The following is a 13,749-nucleotide window of genomic DNA, read 5'->3' as shown; positions in this document are numbered from 1 at the left end:
TTAAAAGTTAGGTCTGGCGCAAAAACGCACCATGGTCCAAAAACATTCTTCGGTCCACGGCTATCGCCAGTTTAGAATGAGACCCGAAGGGAAGTAACTCATTTTTGACCTGAGTTCAGGATGGGTCCAAAAAGTGTCCGAGACAATCTGCAAAATTAATTCTTTAAAAATTGCTCGCTCTTTACGTAGGGCACCTAGGATGTTCCCGTTTGGTGAGCGTTCAAATGGAAGGGTGTTTGTACTGTGTGTAAAAGCCTGACAGTATCTGTGATGGTTTACGGGAGGCTTACTGTGCCTTTAAACCAACATATATTTTTGTTTGGCCTAAGGTTTGAACATTGCAGAGTGTGTGTGTATATGTGTGCGTGTGTGCGTGCATGTATTGTGTGTGAATTGATACGCCTCATTTGTAAGATTACCTGAAGAGGGTTTGGAAGGTAGGGCAAGGGGTAGGAAGGGGGAGGGGGGGGGGGGGGGGGTGGGGAATCTTGACAGATGAAGAAGTAAACCTTACTTTGCAAATCTCTCCTGCAGCTCCCTGCTCTTCTTGATCTCTGGGAACACTTTTTCAAAGTACTCCCTGTTTTTAGCGTCCTTTTGTCTGGAAAAAGAAAAGAAACAATAATTATTAGCACAAAATATACTAACCAGTAAGAAAAATAAAAAGGATGTTGGGAAAAGTAATCAACTATTAAGTATTATCATAACTCTGTGTGTATCAGAACAATTCTGGTTCTGTTTGTTTGTTTGTTTGTTTGTTTGTTTGCTTAACGCCCAGCCGACCACGAAGGGCCATATCAGGGCGGTGCTGCTTTGACATATAACGTGCGCCACACACAAGACAGAAGTCGCAGCACAGGCTTCATGCCTCACCCAGTCACATTATTCTGACACCGGACCAACCAGTCCTAGCACTAACCCCATAATGCCAGACGCCAGGCGGAGCAGCCACTAGATTGCCAATTTTAAAGTCTTAGGTATGACCCGGCCGGGGTTCGAACCCACGACCTCCCGATCATGGGGCGGACGCCTTACCACCAGGCCAACCGTGCCAGTTTTCATGAGATCATGAAGTTGTAAAAAAAAAAAAAAAAAGCCTGAAACCATGCTCTCTCCCATCTACCCCCCATCCCGACACACTTTTTACATTTAGTCAAGTTTTGACTAAATGTTTTAACATTGAGGGGGAATCGAGACGAGGGTCGTGGTGTATGTGTGTGTGTTTGTCTGTGCGCGTGTGTGTGTAGAGAGATTCAGACTAAACTACTGGACCGATCTTTATGAAATTTTACATGAGAGTTCCTAGGTATGATATCCCCAGACGTTTTTTTAATTTTTTGATAAATGTCTTTGATGACGTCATATCCGTCTTTTTCTAAAAGTTGAGGCGGCACCGTCACACCCTCATTTTTCAATCAAATTGATTGAAATTTTGGCCAAGCAATCTTCGACGAAGGCCGGACTTCGATATTGCATTTCAGCATGGAGGCTTAAAAATTAATTAATGACTTTGGTCATTAAAAATCTGAAAATTGTAATTAAAACTTTTTTTTATAAAACGATCCAAAATTACTTTTATTTTATTCTTCATCATGTTCTGATTCCAAAAACATATAAATATGTTATATTCGGATTAAAAACAAGCTCTGAAAATTAAAAATATAAAAATTATGATTAAAATTAAATTTCCGAAATCGTTTTAAAAACAATTTCATCTTATTCCTTGTCGGTTCCTGATTCCAAAAACATATGATATGTTTGGATTAAAAACACGCTCAGAAAGTTAAAACGAAGAGAGGTACAGTAAAGCGTGCTATGCAGCACAGCGCAACCACTACCGCGCTAAACAGGCTCGTCACTTTCACTGCCTTTTGCACTAGCGGCGGACTACGGTCATTGTGAAAAAATGCAGTGCGTTCAGTTTCATTCTGTGAGTTCCACAGCTTGACTAAATGTAGTAATTTCGCCTTACGCGACTTGTTTTTTTTTATAAAGAAAAGATGCAAAATCGTGCAATTTTGAGATCTTAAGAAACCTCTAGAACTGTGAAACTGCCGACTCATGCATGTATGCGTGTGCATGTGTATGTGTGCAGATACTGTAGCCTGTGCATGAATGCAGACAAGTGAAAGTGCTGTCAACATACTTGCGCTTGGTGCTGTTCTCCACCTTTTCCATCTTCTTCAGCCATCGCTGCATCAGCTCGTCGTAGCGGTCCGTCAGGTAGCGCTCCTGCACACCACAAAACAGTCCATTCATAATAAGCACAAACAAAGACTTAAAGCAACATGTAAAAAAAAACTTTGGAGTACAGGTAGTGCAGCAGAACCTGCAATTAAAGACCTCAAAAAAATCTGAGAAAATCATATCTTAAAATGGATGGAGTCCTAAAATGGGGGTCAAGTTATATAAGAGAGGCTATGAACAGAAAATCTGAGGGGTTCCACTGTCTTTGGCCAGTGTTGGAGGCTGGAGAGTAAGCTCGGCAGAGGGGGGTGGAGTATAGGGTTGCTCTCAGACCTCAGGCTTCCGTCACCGACACATTCAAACCACCAGCTTCATAACCAGAGCTGGACGTACTCCAAGTGTAACCAAGGCCAACGACAAGAAGAAGAAGACTGACACATTCTTTTTGATCTGACACATTGTTCTGACCCCGGGCTGGTTGACCCTCTGATAGTTTTTGCACATAGATTACTGATCTTCTGACAGAATAATGTTTTCTTCTCTCTCCGTTGAAAAATCAAAACAAACAACAAAAGGGAAGATACAAAAAATTTAATTTAAAAAAAAATAAGCTAACCTGACTGACCCTCCCAACCCTTCGTTCTTTCCATTTTAAATGTGTCAAGCGCAAAGAGCATAATTGTAAAGTTATGATGTTGCGCTATATAAATGCTCATTTATTATTATTATTATTTATCCCCGCCCCTCCTCTACAGCACATTGTCACATCATATACACACTGTGGTACTAATCCTCACAAATTGTGTTTCATCACTCATTTAAGTAAAAGCCTAAACATTCAGAGCCATAACAAATTTTCATTCACAAAATTATTTGACATTAACCTTTCAAAACACACACACACACACACACACACACACACACACAAATTGCAAGCTCTTCATCATGCACCGGCTCCACCCCTCCCCTCAAAATTCAAGGCCTTTGTTTCAATTGAAAGCGCACTCATTTTGGGCGGTGTAAAACTGTGTCTTCGTGCACACGTGTCCGGTTTATGAGGTCATTAAAATGCACTTCCTTTTAAGATTTCCTATTCACTGCAGTCAGTAAAGGGCGCAGAAGTAATATCCCATTCACACAAAAGACCGCGACACCCATCTGTATTCTTGACTGTTTCCTTACACGACCCCCTGAATCAAGTGCAAAAGGTCGACAATCATTTCAATGGAGAACAAAGTCAAGGTCATGTCAGCCAGTGCATATTTGCAAATGCAAACAGTAGAACTGTGTCTGCTCCCAATGTCTCCCCCTTCCACCCCCACCCCATTTCAAATTTTCTCCATGTCAAAGCAGGTACATAAACAAGCCCCACACTTTTTTGAACCACACCCCTCAATCAAACGCACAACACCAAAACTGTTTGGGGGGGCATACCTGTAGTACAGGCACTTGAAAAAGGTGGGTTTTTTAACCAGCTGCAAATACTCATAACATTAAAAAATTGAAGTTTAAACCATCTGCAATATACTCATGAGAATGAAAATCTTTATTGTTTGATTTATGGACTGCCAGACAGGAAGTGAAATGATTTCCAGGATGTACAGCATCACATCAATCATGAGGTCTGTTTCCCCAAGTCTATGTTTTGACAGTGCAATGTTTCTTTATATTATAAGAATAGCTGGGAAGCCCTTGAAACTGAAATTAGAATGCAAGCAGTGCTACTTCGCCTGTCTATGCCAGGGGCTGGCGCAGTACACTAAAATGTGAAACAACCATGAATTGCTGCCACTTTGCTGTCACACACACACACACACACACACACACACACACACACACACACACACACACACACACACACACATACCCACACACACATACACACACACACACACACACAAACTCACTTTTCGAGCTACAAACACGGTTACTTATCTCTACACAACATGTGAACGGTCATGAAACATATGGGGTAGGGAAGGGCTGGGGTAAAGTTAAGGGGCAAGAAAAAAAAAGAGAAAGACCACAGACGTAACCACGAAAACAAGACCATGAACCAGCCACCATGCTTCATGCGAAAATTCCAACAACCGCTCTTGTTCACACTGGCAACAAAAACACCCACATGATCAAAGGCATTTTCAAAGTCACCCTTTCTCTAGACAATTTCAAGTTCTTATGCCTGCTACCTCAGTCTAAAAACAAACCAATCTTGTTGGGTAGGGATGGGAAGGAAAGGAGAAGGGGCCAAGAAATCAGAAAATGAACCAATTAACTCCCCAAGGCAGGGCTCCCCACGGACGCCCCTCCTTGAAGGTCCCGGGACCCCCACTTTCAATTTTTAGAGGGTCCATGGACCCCCTCTGCAGAATTGTAGAGGGTTCCAAGGCTCCAAGGCTCCAAAGACCAAAAAGTCCCGGTGTACTTACAAAACATTGTGGTCTCGCATAGTGTCAGGCCTGGGAATGCGTAAAAGTGGTTTGGGCGTACTGACGGGAACATTTTGTGTTTTAAGCATTTTTCTTACACAATTAAAAAAGGACTTTGTCGTATTCACGACGAAAGGTGTATCATTCCCAGGCCTGAGTGTGCTGTGTACAATAGCTCACAATTGCAGCCTGAAAAAGTAATTACGGTACGCAAGATAAAAGAAATTTAGAGCGTCCCAGGACCCGCTCTTTTAAAGTTTAGTGCGTCCCGGGACCCCCTCCATACATTTCCAGTGCGTGTTTTCGGCTTCTAGTTCGTATAGGACGCAGGGACGCGCACTGTGGGGAGCCCTGGCCCAAGGATTAAAAGACATAATACAGGTAGGAACATAACACAAGTTCACGAGAGGAGAGTAAGGGGGGGGGGGGGGGGGGGGGGGGGGGGAGGAGGAGGCTAAGAGAAGGAGTAAACAAGGTTGACCAAAGAAATGTTTTCCAGTGTTACAGCTCAAACAGCATGAGATAGTATAGAGGGGGAGGGTTGTGTGCAAAGAGAGTACGGCAAGGTTAATCAAATGAGCGTGTCTGTCAACTGAGTTTCCTTGTTCTTCCCATACTTGATCAAAATGTGCTGGCAAAGGCTTCAGTATCCCCGATTCCATACAGAGTGTCCTAAACACAATCTGTATTTCACACAAACATTCTGGCTAAGTCCGTAGAACAAACAGAATGACAGCGAAACAGGGCCATATCGGCAGATAGATAGATGAACAGACACACGGAAAGACAGAGGGACCGATGGACCGACCGAAAGAGACTGATAACGAGAAGAGAAGATTGAATGTAAGCACATCTTTTCCAGGTACTCCAAGACTCCCTCCCTAATAGGACCTCCTAGGGCGGGGATGTAGCTCAGTCGGTAGCGCGCTGGATTTGTATCCAGTTGGCCGCTGTCAGCGTGAGTTCGTCCCCACGTTCGGCGAGAGATTTATTTCTCAGAGTCAACTTTGTGTGCAGACTCTCCTCGGTGTTCGAACACCCCCCGTGTGTACACGCAAGCACAAGACCAAGTGCGCACGAAAAAGATCCTGTAATCCATGTCAGAGTTCGGTGGGTTATAGAAACACGAAAATACCCAGCATGCTTCCTCCGAAAACGGCGTATGGCTGCCTAAATGGCGGTGTAAAAAACGGTCATACACGTAAAATTCCACTCGTGCAAAAAACACGAGTGTACGTGGGAGTTTCAGCCCACGAACGCAGAAGAAGAAGAAGATAGGACCTCCGAACTTAAGACTCCCTCCTTTTCAAGACCACCTTTTCTCAGAGTACAGTCTTCTAGATGATCGAACGTGTAGCAAAGACCTGTACGTGTACGTGTAGATGTTGCGTCACCCGTGACTCACTTTTTTCTTCAATGTTCCAAATGCATACGTTGCTTTGCTCCCACCAAAACTGCAGACCTTGGCAAACGTGTGACGCAAAAACTAGATTAGATGACGTTACCCGTACACGTTCCCGAACATGTGCTGACAAGTGCCACATCTAGATCTGTCTAGTGTCTGTTCATAACCTCTGTAAATTAACCCCCATTTTCAACTCCTTTCTTTTCAAGACCTGATTTTTTAAAATGATTTTTGGAGGTCTTTAAAAGTTGAAAAGGGGGGGGGTTTTACACATATTATTACATTGCACAGTTGCAGAAAAACAGAATGAGACACACATCAAGACTGACAAAAATTGCCTGGATTCTCACCCGAATTCTGCGAGCAGTATGCCTGCGCTTCAAGTGCAGAATAAGACGCTTCCTGAACTCTTGGTTGCTGCAAACAAGAAATGGCTCATTAGTTTTTTCGTTTGGACACAAAGATAGTAAAGCGAAACTGGAAATCATATTTTTAAATGTGCATGCGAGAGTGTGTGTGCGTGTGTGCATGCGTATGTGCGTGTGTATGCATGTACGCAAGAGTGCGTGTGCATGCCTGTATGTGAATGTGTTGGTGTATTTGTAAGAAGTTTGTGTGTGCGTGCGTGCATGCATGTGTGTGCTTTCGTGCATGCGTGCGTGTTTGAGTTTGTGCATATATATACCTGTATGTGTTTGTCTGTGTCTGTCTTTGCAGGTGAAATTATGATGACTAAAAGCCAGACAGAACAAGAAATTCCTACGAGGTAGGAAAAACACCCCCGTTGGTCAAAGGGAAATAACCATTCTCACTGCCACCAACTGAGAAGGTTATTTCCCTTTGACCATTAATATGTGCCTCTATAAGTCCTTGTAGAATCTTAATCCACCAATAACTCCCTAACCGTGTGTTTGACTGGTCCCAATTTTTGTAAGGACCGTCTCAGGAATGTATAGAACCTGTTCACCATGTTTGGTGACGATCGGTCCGTTCATTCTTGAGATCTATATGCGAACACAAACACACACCCAAACAAACAAACACATCGATTGAATCCTATACACACCCCTATACCGGGGGTGTAAATACCGGGGGTGTAAAGACAGTGAGAGTTGAGAAGGGAAAGATACCACACAAGAACAAATCACTTACTTCTTCTTATTCTCGTGGTACACAGCTGTGTCTGATGGCTGATGGTACAAGGGCTAAAACACAAAAACAGAGATATTACTGGGATGTCGAATTTGATCAAACAGAACACAAACCAACAATGGGGGCAACAACAACACACACACACAAAAACAACAACCACAACACATTTATTCTCACAAATACATGTGTATTTTGCTGTTGTTTTTCTAGTTTTATTATAGACATAGACATAGAACACTTTATTATCTCAACGAGAAACTCAGGTGTGGTGTATCACAGCATTACAATATATTACAACATAAAACGTAAGAACATAAATAAAATATCGAGGCGCAGATATTTATTTATTTACTCACATGGATTATTTCATTATGGGCCAGTGAAATCAGAAGTGTATGAGAATATGCATGACTACCATGTGTATTTGGATTTTCAAGTGCTTGAGTGGAACGGGAAAGGCAAAGTGACAAAATTCTATTTTTCTCAGATTTCAGAAGTTCTCAAAACAAACGTTAAATAAATCATTCTATTAGCAATGTGGTATGATATGGCCCCAAAACGCACTAATCAATTCAGATAGCCAATGAGACTCAAAGACTCAAAGATGTTAATGTCCTTATAAAAACAAGGAAAATTGCCTCGCAGTGTTAAAACATTAATAACATCTCAATCACTAACAGTTTAAAATTTCACAAAAAAGGTCCCCAACATTCTTGCAACCACTCATGAATACAGACACCCACATTAACACACGCACAAGCACGCAGGCTCGCCCCCACACACACCCACATACACACACACACACACACACACACACCCACACCCACACCAACTAATGAATTCTTCTGTTGTATGCTCTCTCTCGACTTACCAGCTCAATCTTCGGTCCAAGTTTATCCAGCACTTTGTGAGCAGTCTCTGCCTTTCTCTGAAAGAAACAAAAGAGCAAATCAAAACGTATGTACAAACAAATCTCAAGAACAGTAACCCAAAGCAGCTGAAGACTCACACAGATCAAAAGCAGGTTGCTGCTACTGTTATAAAACCAACAATATGAGGACAAAACAATATCTAGTCTCCGAACTTCAAACAACAGTCACTTTTGTACATGACTAACAACAACTATTTACCCTCCAGAATTATATATAGCCAGAGAAGGTTAAAAATATGTGTGTGTGTGAGTGAGAGAGAAACTTCATGACATACTATTCAGTCAGACTAAAAATCAAGATAGTCAATAACTTTCTAAAACAGCATTTTTTAAATGTTGCAAAGAGAAGAATAAAACTGCATATGTCTATTTTTCGCTGTATGGTTACCACCAATCGTTCTAGACACTCTCCCTGACCCATCCACCCTTCAACCCCGACACACAATTTCAGACAATTACTTTCAACAGACATAAAGTTCCTACACCTTTCAGTTTGCATTTATCCACAATCTGAACCATAACCAGACCAGGGAACCCCTGTTTTGTACTTGGAGTATTCTCAAACAAACTTGGCGTATTTTCAGAAAAATGATTGTACTCCAAACAACATTTCGATGGGCTAAAACCAGAACCAATTACCTCAAAATAACCTGTTTTGCAACTTTATAGTTATTTGACTTATGGTAACATGATTCTCACTTTCTGTAAAGGATTCTTGAAAATCTTGCATAATTGCGTATTTATAAGTCATAATTTGTTCTGGCTCCAAGCATTTCTCCTGCTCATCTTGGAAGCAGAACCCTCTAACTCCATCCAGGTTGGAAGCAGAACGTGCTAAGTTCAGTTTAGTCTGTTCTGCTACTGAGGCCTGTGGGGAAAGGGGAGTGTTTCACAGCGAGCCAGATGCAGCCATCGTCACCTGACCTCTTCTGCTTGCTGTGTCACAGTCATTTTTCCTGTTCACAGCGCAGCCAGATAAGCGCACATTAGCGATAGTGGTATCTGGTCTTGACCCTTTCTGTGTGGTGTAGGATTTCCTCCAGCACACAGAATAGTGTAACTAGCAGTAGTAGAGTCTGCTGTTGACAGAAAAAGGAATTTGATAGACTGTGGGAACTAAAACAGGTCAGTGACACCTGTCAAGTGTCAGTATCCGAATTCCTGACTCCGGATGTACAGGGTTGAAACACAATTAACTTTCCTGTGATAAAGAGTGAATGAAGAATGAATTGGAAAAGATGCAGTCCCTTGATATTGAGGGAGGTGGGTGGTAATAAGAGGGTTGGGGCCGGGGAGGGGGGTTGGTGGTAAAGGGGGTGCAAGGGGGTGGGGTGGGGTGGGGGGGGGGGGGTGGTGTCCTAAACTGACAAAAGGATGGTCCACTTTCTGAAAACAATGGAACAGAGAACAGCTCTCTGCCATTTTTACATCTGCTGCACAGTCAATTTGGCTGTTGCTCGAGTCAGGACACAGATTCAAGTGAGTATCTTCAAGTATTATGTTTTCCCCCATTTGAACAGACCATAAAAGCTGAAATTCAGATTCCTTTTTTAAATATAGGGGATTAACCTTCTGATTCAGTCTAAATCCTGTATCTGCAAACTGATTCCTAGCTTTTTGTGTTTTGTTTTCCTAATTGTAAAACACAGGCAGGTAAATGTGTTTGTTTCAGCGTGAATGTTCTTGCGCGCGTGTGTGTTTGTTTGTGTCAGTGTGTGTTTGTGTGTGACGGTGTGTGCATGTGCTCATGCCTTAATGTTGTAGTGTATCCATGCAGCTCTTTAGTGTTTGTTAAAAAATTAAAAAAATGTAAGTGAGTGTTTACAGTATTTGTGTATGCTTGTAAAGATGGATAGATGAATGATTTGGTTGATGGATTTTGTCAGTTTAATTGACTCTAATATATTTTGTTATTCAGAGGTTATCACAATCGGTCAAACTGATGAGCATGAGTGGTCAGAGTGTAATCAAGTACTCATTTGTTTGTGTGAATAGAAACACGAAAACTATCCAAAGTTTTAACGCAGAAGCGATAATACGGAGGCAATTACCTTTTTTTATTATCGGTTAATAATTTTAAAATAGAAGTACATGTAGTAATTGCCTGTTCAAAGGAGATAACATTCATAGTATCCATGTCTTTTGCAGACGCTGTTTGAAAGGAGATGAATCATCAGGCCGTCCAGGCAAGTAAGAAGCACCATGCATTTCAGGAAACTGTCCTTCGGATTCACGGATTACGGTTGCATAATCTCCTTTCTGCCAATGCTAAAAGTGAAACCTGATGACTTTGATGCGTCTCCATTGGCAAAATCTACCCCAAAATATGACGATTGTGCTGTTTCTTCAATCGAAGATCCTTTTGAGAACATGGTGAATGGGGGTTATCCTCCTGTTCGAGTCATGCATCAACTCCAATACTTGCTGATTGTGATTCCACCCCTCAAAAATGAATCAAGCTACCCAACTCCTGTACATCTTTCTCCTGTGTGTGCTTCCACAGTTTCTGTTACCCTGTAGGTGTATTCACATCAGCTTGTAGTATATATGTCAGACACTGCTCCTTTAGGTGAAACTACCACAGCATCTCTTCCATCTGTTTATGGAACCCCAACAAAGAAAATTCTGTCATCGATGAAGGAAGCATCCTATGTGACACCTCATGAGAAGAAGTTCAGCCGAACTTAAAGACTCTGCAACCCGGGACTACGAGAAAAGGTGTGTTCGAAAAGCGAAGACACTCAGAGATGAATTTTACACAGGAATAACTGGTCAAACGGCTAAGACAAAAGCAGTACAGGAGGTCGACTGTTAAAAGTGCAAAATGTGTATTATTTATTTCGACCTTTGTGCACAACATTTTTGTGAAGAGGAAAGTACAACAAAAGGTAAGAATGCCAATTTGTTTTCTTGATAATGAACAGAGTAGCATGCAGTCAGGATCTAAAGCTCGTGATTTTGTTACCATTTGCATTGTGTGACTTGTGTGGTTAAAATGCGCCTTCAGCCTTGTGTTTATTTGTTTGTTTGTTTGCTTGTTTGCTGCTTTGTTCGTTTGGTTTGTTGTTAGTGTTATTGGGTGTGTAGTTTTGTGCGTAACGCAAAACGATATGAGCTGATACAACATAAGATTACCGTTGGGATTTCTTGAAAAACACAATAAAAAAAAAGTATAATGATTTCAGAGAGAGTTTTGTGTGTGTGTTGTTTTTGTTATGTGTTTTTTTTTTTCGCTATGAAAAGTACCGGCAATTTAATTTTTATTTATGCGTGTTGCGTTCATTAGGCCACACAATGAATGAATACATGAGTCCTTGATGATATTTTTGCAAGTGACTTGACATTTGTTTGTTTATGACGGTAATAAACTTTGAAAAACGATTTGAACTAATGTACAGTATAAGCTTTGCTTGGAAGCAGAACATGCTATGTGTGAGGAGGCTGCTTCTGACTGCTGTAGCACAGGCCACAGTGGGGTCTGTGTGGAAGTCAGAAGCAGCTATGGTGCACTGGGCTTTTCTAGCTCCAGAACTGAGAAAAGAGCAGGAGTGTATTCTGGAAGCAGAACAAATTATACCTTTTTTGCATATGAAAAAGTTGTTCAATTAAATTGATTACTAGTGTGCATGACCAGTGTTTCCTCTAAGTCAAGTGTGTAAAATATGAGGGCTACAATCCTGTGTTTACTATTTTTTATAAGGGGTTGAAATCTTCAAGTGGCCATTTCTCAAAATGGTGGAAATCCAGTTAGATGGTTCTGGTTTTAACCCATCGATTTGAACATCAATGATTCGAACATGCTTCTCACGCGTCCATTGCAATGTTGATTAATTTACCAATACATTTAAAACAAATGCTTCTTTTAATGTTTAATGACAAATTAGCTGTAATCATTGATCAAATGCTGAGTTATAAAGTTATTTTGTAATCATTAAAATCAACAGTGCCCCACTAAACAGACAGGAATGACAGGGATGCGCTTGTGAAGAAAAGGAGTCTAGGAATTACATTCGTCGTATTTTTTTTCAACCGACCGTACTGATCGTATTTTAGACAAAAGGCGTACAAAATACGACGAAATCGTATGGGCCCCCAGGTCTACATAACATTTTGCAACCACATTCAACACAACAACAAACACAGTCTCTGACGAATCATTTCTTCTGTGACACTGACAAAGGTACGAAAAATTAATAAAACAAAAGTTAATACAAGACAACTCACTCTGTTTTCTGCGTAGATAATCTGCGCCAAGCTCTGGTTCTTATTGTCAGTGGTGGGCAGATCAGGAGAGTTTGGCTTTTCGTCTGGCCCTTTCGCTGTTTGTAGGTCTAACTCTCGCTGAAAGGCAAGCCATAATGTCATGGTTAGCATTCTAACATTCTGTATGTTCTATTTGTAAACATAGGATCTAGCAGAATGAAAAGAAGAAGAGATGACAAGTGCAAAGGAATGAATAAATGACACTCCAGAGGGGAAACAAGAAAGCCCTGAAATGTTGATTTATCTATCTTGGTGCTTCATTTCCTGGTCCTTCTTCACACGTTCATTCTCACTTTCACAGGCCTGCTTCAACTCACACATTTTCCCCAAAACATTTGACCAAGGCAAAGACAAACACACTAGAAACACGATAACAAACACGTCAACTCACATATTTTCCCACACTTCATACAAAGAAAAACACACAGAAACACGACCACAAACACATCGACTCAAACACCATCAACAAATCCATCCATACCTCCTTCTTCTTGAGCTTAAGGATCTGGGCCTCAACGGAGGTGATTTCTCCGTCCTTCTTGGAGATGTTCTGGAGAAGTTCTTCCTTGTACTGCCGATTGCTGGAGTCTTCCGTAGGAAGAGTCGGGGAGATGGCTTCCACCTGAGGTGTGTACGCTGGCTCCTGCACAGACAAAGCACGGGAGTTAAACCATTATCCAACTCAGAGTCAGAACATGAATGTTCAAGTTTATTGGTTGTAAATGCGAATCCTCTGTGTAGTACAGTGGCACCACCCTTGTAAGACTTCCCTTGACGGGCGCAGTGGCGTGGTGGTAAGACGTCGGCCTCCTAATCGGGAGGTCGTGAGTTCGAATCCTGGTCGCTGCCGCCTGGTGGGCTAAGAGTGGAGATTTTTCCGATCTCCCAGGTCAACTTATGTGCAGACCTGCTAGTGGCTTAACCTCCTTTGTGTGTACACGCAAGCACAAGACCAAGTGCGCACGAAAAAGATCCTGTAATCCATGTCAGAGTTCGGTGGGTTATAGAAACACAAAAATACCCAGCATGCCTCCCCCGAAATCGGCGTATGCTGCCTGAATGGCACGGTAAAAACGGTCATACACGTACAAATCCACTCGTGCTAAAAACATGAGTGAACGTGGGAGTCTAAGCCCTTGAACGAAGAAGAAGAAGAAGAAGAAGAAGAAGAAGAAGAAGACGACTTCCAAAACTCTAAGAAGATCAGGTCTGCAAAAGGAGGGAGTATTAAAACGGGAGTAAATTTACATTTACATAGGTTGTTAACAGAAAGTATAGAGAAAAGCAAGGTCTTAAAGAGGGGGGGGGGGGGGGGGGAGGTCCATGGTAAAATGTCAGCATAGGCTCAGCATGGCATGCAGACATCATGGCTGCTTCAGAAA

The 13,749-nt window shown here is 41.8% G+C and overlaps 1 protein-coding gene and 1 long non-coding RNA gene across 10 annotated transcripts in view; one reads left to right on the top strand and one right to left on the bottom strand.

Moving 5' to 3' along the window:
• LOC138975567 (nuclear receptor corepressor 1-like) overlaps window positions 1-13,749 on the bottom strand; it is an 84,731-nt gene that overhangs the window by 62,200 nt on the left and 8,782 nt on the right. For all 9 annotated transcript variants that reach the window (XM_070348290.1, XM_070348285.1, XM_070348282.1 and 6 more), the window contains exons 4-10: window positions 12,849-13,010; window positions 12,329-12,445; window positions 8,045-8,101; window positions 7,174-7,226; window positions 6,372-6,438; window positions 2,147-2,232; window positions 515-601 (exon numbers count right to left, since the gene is read on the bottom strand). In XM_070348290.1, the coding sequence (XP_070204391.1) occupies window positions 515-601; window positions 2,147-2,232; window positions 6,372-6,438; window positions 7,174-7,226; window positions 8,045-8,101; window positions 12,329-12,445; window positions 12,849-13,010 (629 nt within the window). The remainder of the gene's footprint in view (window positions 1-514; window positions 602-2,146; window positions 2,233-6,371; window positions 6,439-7,173; window positions 7,227-8,044; window positions 8,102-12,328; window positions 12,446-12,848; window positions 13,011-13,749) is intronic.
• On the top strand, window positions 9,449-11,238 carry LOC138975566 (uncharacterized). Its single transcript, XR_011458682.1, has 2 exons — window positions 9,449-9,583; window positions 10,253-11,238. It is a non-coding gene; the product is annotated as an uncharacterized lncRNA (long non-coding RNA).

Source organism: Littorina saxatilis, linkage group LG9 (genome assembly GCF_037325665.1).
Source record: "Littorina saxatilis isolate snail1 linkage group LG9, US_GU_Lsax_2.0, whole genome shotgun sequence".
Taxonomy (NCBI): Eukaryota; Metazoa; Mollusca; class Gastropoda; order Littorinimorpha; family Littorinidae; genus Littorina; species Littorina saxatilis.
The sequence above is the reverse complement of the archived record's forward strand: the minus strand, read 5'-3'. Positions and strand labels throughout refer to the sequence as shown.